Here is a 9,962-nt window from a genome sequence, read left to right on the forward strand (position 1 = left end):
TGAGAATAATGAAATGAAGGTCATGTCAAAGTTTCGTACATGGTTCGGAAACGAGTTAACATTCCTGATTTGTTCAACAGCTACAAATTAAGCAGAACTTTATTCTTGTTGAGTCCTCCTGTTTCTGATTTATAATCTACCTCCAAGATGGTGTTGGACCGATTTGTTTCCATTGTCCAGTTGTGGTCATGACAAGCTAACGTTGATGCATTCCTGGACTACTATCATTGCAATATGCAGTGGATATTTCTTTTACACTAGAGAAGATGCCCCTGATATTTTTACCTTCCTGCTGTCTCTCTCTTCTTGGGTCTCTTCCTTTATATCTGTGGTTGCTTCTCCTTTTCCACCTCTTTTTATGAAAACTCCCCCTTTCCTCCCCCCTTCAGTATCTGTGCAGCATCACTGGAGCATTGCGTTTCACCCCAGAGATCAGCTTCCCATCGGTTTGCTCCATTTCTCCTCCACCTCTTCTCCCACTCTTTCTCTCCTCATTTGCATCATCTCTGTCTCTCCTGTCCGAATTAACCCCTCCATATCTGTCTAATACAGTCTCATGGCTGACTTCAGCCCAACTCACCCCTCCCTCCCCACACAGAGACCTTTCTCACCCCACCACCCTCCCTTTAATTATCTGTGCCTATCCAAGGGCAGCTAACGACCAGCTAGAAAGGCTAATTGATTTCAGCTTCTTCTCTTCTTCTTTCGTCTCATCTTCTCTTTTCTGCTGTAAGATAAAACAAAGCACGCATGTTTTCTGCATGGATTTAAAGCAGAATTAGTGGCTCATTTTGCTCCTCACCTTGTTAGAAGCCCCTCCATTTGACGGTGATTTATCTTAAATGCACATTAGGTCAGGCAGCTAGCTGATGCTCTTATCCACGCTCTCTATCTATCTATTAATCTATTAATTAGAGGGCTAATTAGGCTAGAAGAGAAGCCACTGACACCATGTCACTCTTAACCCCCGAATCCTACCGCTCATTACCCCACACACACACACACACACACACACACACACACACACACACACTCTGTAATTAATGACGGGCTTTAACAGCAGTGTGGTGGCTCATACATCTCAGCTTCTCTCTGCAGGCTGAGCTGAGCTGGAGAATACTCTTTTTATCTGCATTTAACTTTTCTTTATTTTTACTTCATGCATGAAAAACTCAGACAGGACATTACCAAATCTGTTAGATATATGTTTAACCCCCTACTGGGTTGGACTCTTTGTGCTTTACAGCAATGTAGAGATTCACAAAGATGCTGGAAACACAGGTTTTGGTCCACATTGACATGATAGCGTAACACAGCTGCTGCTGATCGGCTGCACATCCATGATGAGAATCCTCCGATCCACCACATCCTAAATGGTTAGCTAGTGTTTTTCCAATCTGTTTTTAAATTTTAACCTCAATCTTTTTGTTTAGCTGACAAAGGTGGCACCCAGGTGTGGTCTTCTACTTCTGTACTCCACCCACTTCAGGGTGTGACATGCTCTGCTTTCAGAGATGCGCTCGGTGGTTATTTGAGTTACTCAAAGTTTGAGTTATTCTCAGACTTCTCTCAGAGAAACGCTGCTCACTGGGTATTTTCTCGTTTTCAGATCATTCTCTGTGAGCCCTAGAAGTGGTTGTGTGATAAAATCCTGGTAGTTCAGCAGTTTATTAAATGTTTGGACCAACAACCAGGTGGAACCAGGAGTGTTCAAGGTGGAAATAATATCTTTTTCTCATTCTGATGCCCTGTTTGAACATCATGTCCCCTCGACCATATCTACCTGAATACATTGAGTTGCTCCTGTGTGATTGTCTGATTTAGATATTTGCTTTAAAAGCAACTGATGAACAGGTGTATCGAACCAAGTGGCTGGTGAGTGAGTCCTGAAACACTGAGTGGCATATTTTAGTCATCTGGCATCCAGACAGTGTATTTGCAGAGGGGAGGCCTCAGTGAAGCCAGAACAATAGAACAGTGAAAGAAAAGATAGCAAACAGCGACAGTTTAGCCCTCACTGTGTTTGTGGTGATTTTCTTGCTGGTAGAATTTGAGACAGATTAGAAAGGAGTATTGACTTTGAGTATCAAAGTTTTTTGTTGTTGTTTTTTTTTTTTAAGTTGAAATGGCCACATTTCTGGTTTTGTGAGGTTCTAAATAAAATTAGTCATCAGATTAATTTTCCACTTGTTATACCTGACAAATATAAATATAAAAAAGGATAAGATACATTTTATTTATCCTAAAACTTGAGAAATTATTGTTGAGTTACTAAGTAGAAGTCTTTGCTCTTGCTTCCATCAAACTGTATTCAAAGTGTTCATTTCTGCTGTTGAGGATCCATCGGGCTCTTTCTGGTGTCAGGTCTCTTCAGGTTTTGTTTGGTGGTAATTATGGTAATTAGCCTGGTGTGATTATCGGGGTGTGTGTGCTGGTATTCAGCTCTCTGTCAATGCTGTGTTGTGGGGTCGTGGGCAGATGACCCTCTTAAACACACACACACAGAGCGGTGGGGGAGCAGCTGGTGGGACGTCCAACGGTGGTCGGTCACTCGGCCGGGCCTCTGGCTTTAGCCGGGCAGGAAACTCGGTGTGTATGTAAACACAGCGGAACAAAGCGGCCGCTCAGGGGTAACATTGACACACACACTGGATACACGCACACACACAATGAGAGGTCTCCAGAGCTCAAACAACAGACAGGAAATCGGAGAAGCACAGTGGGCCCAGTGTGGCGCCCTGAGTGACCCCCAAACAAAATCACACTATGCCCCACTGTCTCCAACAGAGACCGAGACCCAACACCACAACACAGCCGCTGATGGAGCTGTCAATCAACAGGTCCACTCAGCTAATGTTTCAACAGGGTGCAGCAGCTACACTAAGACACAAAGCCTCTTGAAAAGTTTATTATCATCCGTATAACTTCAGATTTTCAGTTTCCATCAAGAAAGTTGACTCTGCTGTTTTATTCTTCTGTTTTTCACTGCTAGCATCAAGACAATCCAAAACACTAACTTAAAGGGTTTTATTTAAATAATGTAATTGTGATTGTCATGTTTAGCCAAAGGGATTCTTTCATTTTTATCCTCTATCAGAACAAACCGGAGTATGACCAATATCTAACTATGTTTAACGTCAGCAGAACATTGGATTTATAAAGTTTGTTTGGATTTTGGAATTAAAACTGACGCCAAATACTCAGGAAGATAACATTACACACTTCCTGCTTGATTTTGATTTGGAGAAGGTGGTATGAACAAAAAGACAGCAGGAGGTGACAGAGTTGAAGGTGCTAACATTGTCATTGTTAGTAACCAGGATGGACAGGGTTAGAAACGAGTACATCGGAGGGACAGCTCAGGTTAGAGAGGTGAGGCTGAATTGGTTTGTACATGTGCAGAGGAGGGAGGGTGGATAATTGAAACTGGCAGGCCAGAGGAAAACAGGAAGACCTCAGAGAAGATTCATGGATGTTGTTAAAGTGGGTGAGATGGAGGCAGATGATCCGCTGTAGTGAAGCCAAAAGTCAAAGGAGTTAATGTTACCAAGTCACAATGAATTTTTTTAACTCGAGGGTCAAGACATCATACCTCACTGGTCACATTTCAATAGTAGTAGTAGGAAAAAAAGGTTTATTTTACTCCACAGTACTACCTAAAGTACAACTCAGTGCCTGTTTTTCTGCACTTTAAAACTGTGCTGACAGACAGAGCCTCTTCTATTCTGTGTTGTGCGCTATTATTTAGCAAGTCACAAATGCACAACAACTCCAGTTTACACTCGCTGGATTGCAAATCAGGTCTGGTGTGACTTCTGCAACTTTCCAATTTGGAAATTCAACTTGATGGAGCGTTCTCACTGAAAATTCCAGCTTTTAAACTTGTATCTGGTGTTTGTAGCTTTGTACTGAAAATCTTAGTTGTGAGAAGATTTGAAAACCTCGTGAAAAAAACCTGCAGATTCTATTAGAACAGGACATCTGAGGTGAATAAAGTCTGGGATAAATTTAGATGCTACGGCTTTTATTAAGAACAAATTAGCAGACCAAACCACAGACCAGTGATGCCATGCCCAAAGCCATAATAAAAATTAAAGTAGCATTACAGCAATGAAACGGTGAAAACATGAACCACACAAAGGGACAGCCCACATGAGATCCTGTGAAAACAGCATAAACTGAAGGTCAGAGTCGTGTTCCTACTAATCGTCCGACATGAGCTCATTCAGGAGGAGCTCGAGTTTGTGTGAACGGAGCAGTGAGGACAGTAGAAACAGTAGATGCATGAAGGCTTGTTTCCTCTGGCTGGTGCAGTTTTTATCATTTAATTTAACTGACTGACACACACAAACACACATTATAACCCCTCTGGGCTCTGCTTGACATACTTGCAGTGTGTGTGTGTGTGTGTGTGTGTGTGTGTGTTTTCCTGTCACAAGCGATCTCACCGGGACTCATGTTTAATTATCTACCCAGCATGCCTTGGTGCAGGGGCACAGCTCTTTGTCTAATGGGATGTGAAAAGAGACACACACACACACACAGATTAACACACAAAATATGAGCACGTACATTCAGACACATGTTAACACATAGTGTCACACACGCACACACACACACACGCTCTGTGTGGTTAATTAGTGCAATTAGCCTCTCCACTGTCCAGAGCTGTGTGTTTTCAAGACTCGTTAGCTTGTGATGAAGGAGAGTCACTGTTTACTGCGACACACACACACACCAAACACGCAGCCAAACAAACAACTACACATATGCTAAACAATAACCAAAACAAAACGACTCGTACAAAAAATAAGAAGTCAATAAACTCACACGCTAAAAACTCTCCAACCAAAACACAAACGAACAGGAAGAATAAAATGCAAAATCAAATGTGCAGTAAACAAACCACAGAACAGAAGCTCAACAAATAACCAAACTCATATAAACATACTGTGAACAAACTACTAAACACTCCATAAACAAATACCCGCACACACTGTCAATAACCCAGCAAACAAAACCTCAATAACCACTCAAACATACAGTAAACAAATTCCAAATACATAAATAAATAAACCACCAAACAAATTGAAGAACCAAAAGAATGCTAAACAAAAAACAAAAAAAACAAATAGGGAAAGATACAATTCAATTCTTATTTATATAGTGCTAAAATCACACCAGCAGTTGCTTCAAGGTGTTTCATACTGTAAAGTAAGGAGCCTACAACAATGCAGAGAAAACCCCAACAATCAGATGACCTTATTAGCAAAAATATGGTGACAGTGGGAAGAATATCTCCCTTTTGACAGAAAGAAAATCAACAGCAGTACCAAAATAAACATCGATTCTAAAAGTTCAAGCTTCTACCGAGCAACCAACTATATTCAGAACCAAAACAAACACAGTAAACACATCCAGATCTGTGTGCCTGAGGTGACCACATTCTGTCTTTGATATCAGGCACCTAATTTGGCACCACTGACAAGAGTGGGCTTTCTACCCCAACACCTCACTGGGTTGTCAAACCTGTTTTGGTTCTCAGGGGGTGCTAAGACAGAACTGAAGCTCTGTTGGTGAAAAAACAGGTACAGGTTATCTAAAAAAGCAGTGATGCTGGTATTTCAAGGCAGGACAGTGATATATATAATGTGTTTGAATGTAAATGACATGTCATTTCAGGACATGTTAAGGACACCATTGGGTCAAAATACTGGTGAAGACCTTCTTTAAATATGATGGCAATAATACAAAATCTGCCATGCTTCTTCTTGAAGCCAGTCAGAAAAGAACAGTTTGTCTCTTTGAGCACCTAGGGTTGAGCCCTCTTCTTCTCTGACTTACATCGGCTCTCTGCAGCCCCTTAGCAACTCCGGTGGCGGGGGAAGGCATGCGTTTCTTGGGTCCAGTGGCCTCACATTTCCTCCCTGTCCTCTGGAGGACAGAAGGCCAGAGCCCTGCTGAGCACACACACCAACAAACATAGGCAGACACACACACCCAGCGACACCTCCAGGCTTTGTCCGGGGGCTGTCGGCCGTAGTCTGGAGCCCAGCCTCCCTACTCTCTCTCTGGGCTGGGGCAGGAAGGGAAAGCCCCCGGGACATTCCGTGATGCTAGCCGTCGCCACCACACCCCTGCACACACACTCACACTGGTATCCAGGAAGAGAGTTAATGAGATTCTGCAGGTTCCCACACTGACTGAAAACTTCTTTTTTAAACTTTTAACACTCACTGTTCCCACAGTTTGTCTCCCATCAAGCCTCCCAGCATCCCCACTTTACTCCACACACTACGCCAAATTTCATAATCACACAGATTCTTCTATCGGGAGACGATGGGTTGAGTCAGAGTTTAACAGGTGACTTAAGTGTAGAAAGTGCCGTAATCACAGTTAAGATCCAAGAACTGTTGTGTGTCCAAGGGTAAAGAATGGAAAAGCAAAAAAAAACAGCTTTATTTGCATGATTGTGTGCAGAAATGGTGATTTGTAAGAGATCAACAAGAGGTCTGCAGTAATTTTACATTGACTCAAGTAGAAGGGGCACTGAAATTGTGATTCTATTTTCTAATCTGTGATGTTTTGAAGTGAAAGGCCTAAAGCAGCAAGAGTTCCTGCTCAAAAAGCAGGTACATAGAGGCCAAAGTGACAGATGAGTTGGGTTAAATCAGCGTAAAGTATTCCTTTATATACTCTGTCATTTTAACTTGGTTGGTTGCTTGAGGGTTGAACCTTGAACTTGTTAGAGTGCCTTTGAACGTGTAAGCATTGGATGACTGTCCATGTATAAAGAGATTTGTTTGAGGCCCATAGCATGTAGCTGACAGCTGATCACTCGTAGACACTCTGGTTGCATATTTTGTGCCCCATCATCTATCAATAAAGCAACATCCTTCACTCATGCTGGCATTCACATCAGTCCTTTACCTTGCTGACTAAAGACTTCTCAGTTACAAGTTGGTAGTCGATGAGCGTGCAAACCCAAACTGAACCACAGAAAGTCGAGGCTTCACTATGTTACTATGGTTGTGGTTCAGTTCACTGTTGATATTGAAAACTACCTAAACAAACGATAATCTAAAGGAATCCAATCGAATCTAAAGAACAGTCAAGCCAAATTTAGATGAACGATTATTTGGGTGCCAGTAAAAAATGAGTGAGGCAGTAAGAAGAGTTTTTAACCTCTACTCTTTCTCCATTTCCTGCAACCTCCCATCTCACCCCTGAAGGATGTGTTGTTACTGGGTGAGAATAGAGTAGAGGGGCAAGGGAGGAGGGGGGACAGCTCAATATCTCTCCCCTAGGGCTGTTCGGCCCCCACACACTCCCTCCTCTCTGTCCTCTCTCTGGACTAATCCCAGCAGGCTGAATGAGCTGCTGTTTACACGGAGGGATTAGAGCAGAGATTAGAGCGATCAGAGTTGTGGATTAGACAGATCAGCAGTTAATGATACTCGATCGGCGAACAATGCGTCCACGTCCTTTGGCCTTTCACCACGTCTGTCCCTCTGCCTCTCGCTGTGTCTTATTTTACACTCAAAGGAAGAGTTTAAGGGCATTTAAGGGCAAAAAACGCTTGTTTAGTTGTTGTATTAAAGCTAAATTTACGTCCAAATCAAAAGCAAAAAAGTCTGTTTACAGCTTCATGTTTCGGGCAGCAATATGACACTTCATGCTACAGCCATTAGATAGCTGTCAGTTCTTAAAGGTGTCTGTTTCTCTTTTCTCCATCAGGGAGGAGCGTGAGCGCTGGATCCGGGCAAAGTACGAGCAGCGTCTCTTTCTGGCGTCGCTGCCCTGCACTGATCTCCCACTGGGCCAGCAGCTGCTGAGGGCAACCGCCGAGGAGGATCTACGTGCAGTCGTGCTCCTGCTTGCTCACGGGTCCCGACAGCAGGTCAACGAGACCTGCGGAGAAGGAGATGGACGCAGCGCGCTGCACCTGGCCAGCCACAAGGGCAACGTGGTCATCACGCAGCTCCTTATCTGGGTAAGAAAAAACAGTGCTGGTATTCCAGTAATTCTGGGCTTTAGAGGCAGGAGATGATTGATGACTATCCCTCTCTGATTCTTTCTGCAGTACGGTGTGGACTTGATGGCAAGGGACGCCCATGGCAACAGTGCAATGGCATATGCTCGCCAGGCCAGCTGTCAGGAGTGTGTGGACACGCTGGCTCAGTATGGCTGCCCAGATGAACGCAACCCCCTAATGGCCACACCCAACCTTTCACGCCGCAACACCAATCGTAACAACAGCTGCAGCAGCGCCGGCAGTGCCGCGCTCATATGACCAGACAGTTTCCTGTGATGACTCTGAGAAAAATAAACAAACTTCGATTTGGGAGTATCCTGAACGTTTTATTTTGGGAACCACTACTTTAGCTTTGCCCACTTCACCTGACAACCACCAGTAAACTGATCACAGGTCAGTGGTGACGCTGCGGCCAGGCGTCTGTTTGGGAGAAGAAGTCTAAAGCATGTTGGGAAACATAGCCCACGATCATCAAAGCATTTTGGGAAATGGTCACACGACTTGTGCAGGTCAATGAGTTATATTGTACCTCGTCACACAGCCTCAGATTTCACACTACAAAGGCCAGTTCCCGCTCAGACTCAACAACAAACTGAACTCAAAGCATATCATCTTCTGTCCACAACCTGAAACTGTGAGATCAAATCAATGAGAAGGAAACTCAAGTCTTCGTATCTTCTTTGAGGCAGCCACCCATCAACATCATCTTCACTGCAAATCTCTCGAGGATTCTTTACGACCTCTTCACCTTCTTTCAGCTGTCATTTTTTTTAAATTTTCTGCAAACCAACCGGCTTTACACATTTTTGTTCTTTTTTTTTAATGTGAAAAAAATCTTGATGTTAAAAAAAAATATCAGCTTAGAGGTAAAACATAAGTGTGATAGATCGCATGTCCTAGACACTTTTTCTACTTTAATTTAAGGCATTTTTCTCGACTGTGTATATTGTATCTCGATGTGCATTGCTGGACCAATGGTAAAAAAATGCTAACAGGGGAAGGGTTTTTGTTTTTCCTTTTTTTTAAGCTATCGGGTGTATAAAGTCATTAAGTGTACAGAAGCTCTTGCCAGGCTCAGGGACTGGGGACTGTCGATCGTCAGCGCTCATTGTCTTTTTTTCCCAGCGAGTTCTTTAGATGAAACAACCTGTTTTCACTTCACTTACTTCTGACTACATTCAGCACTCAAGTTGCTCAAAATTGCTGGCTTCACTTAATTGGTTGGATGCCTAAGGCATCGAACCAAGAGATCGATTGGTGGCCCTCTGGCAGCCACTGGTCACTGGTTGGCAACTGGTCGCTAGAGGTTGCTGGCAGTCACTAGGTGGTTGCAAAGAGGTGTACAGTACTGTACTGAAAACCTTCTTGCAATTGCTTGGAAGACGCTCCTTGTCTGCAAACACTGACCAATTACTTGCCCAAGCGATAGTAAAACTGCAAAGGGTGCGACAAAAGCTGGAAATGGGGACCATTCGGCTTCAACGTAAAAGTTGCACTTTTTGAAACATGTTCGTTGCATTATTCATTAATCACCATAAGAGCAAAGTGGTCGATCGAGCGGTTGAACATTTTTCTGTATGTTGCCGATAGTTTGTGGCATAAGTTGGTTTATAAATTTGGTTTGCCATCCACATCCTGGCTCAGCTGGGAATTAACCTGCTGATGAGCATCTATATGTAGGATTTCAAACCTTTTCTTATGCTGAAGGTTTTATCGTCTGAACTGAGTGAACTGTAAGCATCTTAAACCCAAACCTGGTTTACATCCTGATGAAAAAGCATTTAATCTGAACTCTATCCCTGAAGTTAATTTTATTAATGGAAAAAAATGGAAAAGATACAGAAACAGCTGTCGGAGCAAAAAAGGGAAATTATTGTCTTCAGGTGTTTTTGTTTTGGTTTTTTTTTTGGGGGGGGGGGGGGGGGGG

General features: G+C 43.2%; 1 protein-coding gene across 6 annotated transcripts in view; it reads left to right on the plus strand.

Moving 5' to 3' along the window:
• The window catches only part of agap1 (ArfGAP with GTPase domain, ankyrin repeat and PH domain 1), a 189,880-nt gene extending 179,918 nt beyond the window's left edge, over positions 1-9,962 (plus strand). For all 6 annotated transcript variants that reach the window (XM_080878086.1, XM_080878085.1, XM_080878082.1 and 3 more), the window contains 2 exons: positions 7,738-7,993; positions 8,084-9,962. In XM_080878086.1, coding sequence (XP_080734212.1) covers positions 7,738-7,993; positions 8,084-8,293 — 466 coding nt within the window. In that variant the 3' untranslated portion in view covers positions 8,294-9,962. The remainder of the gene's footprint in view (positions 1-7,737; positions 7,994-8,083) is intronic.

Source organism: Rhamphochromis sp. 'chilingali' (genome assembly GCF_963969265.1).
Source record: "Rhamphochromis sp. 'chilingali' genome assembly, chromosome: 3".
In the NCBI taxonomy this organism is placed as follows: Eukaryota; Metazoa; Chordata; class Actinopteri; order Cichliformes; family Cichlidae; genus Rhamphochromis; species Rhamphochromis sp. 'chilingali'.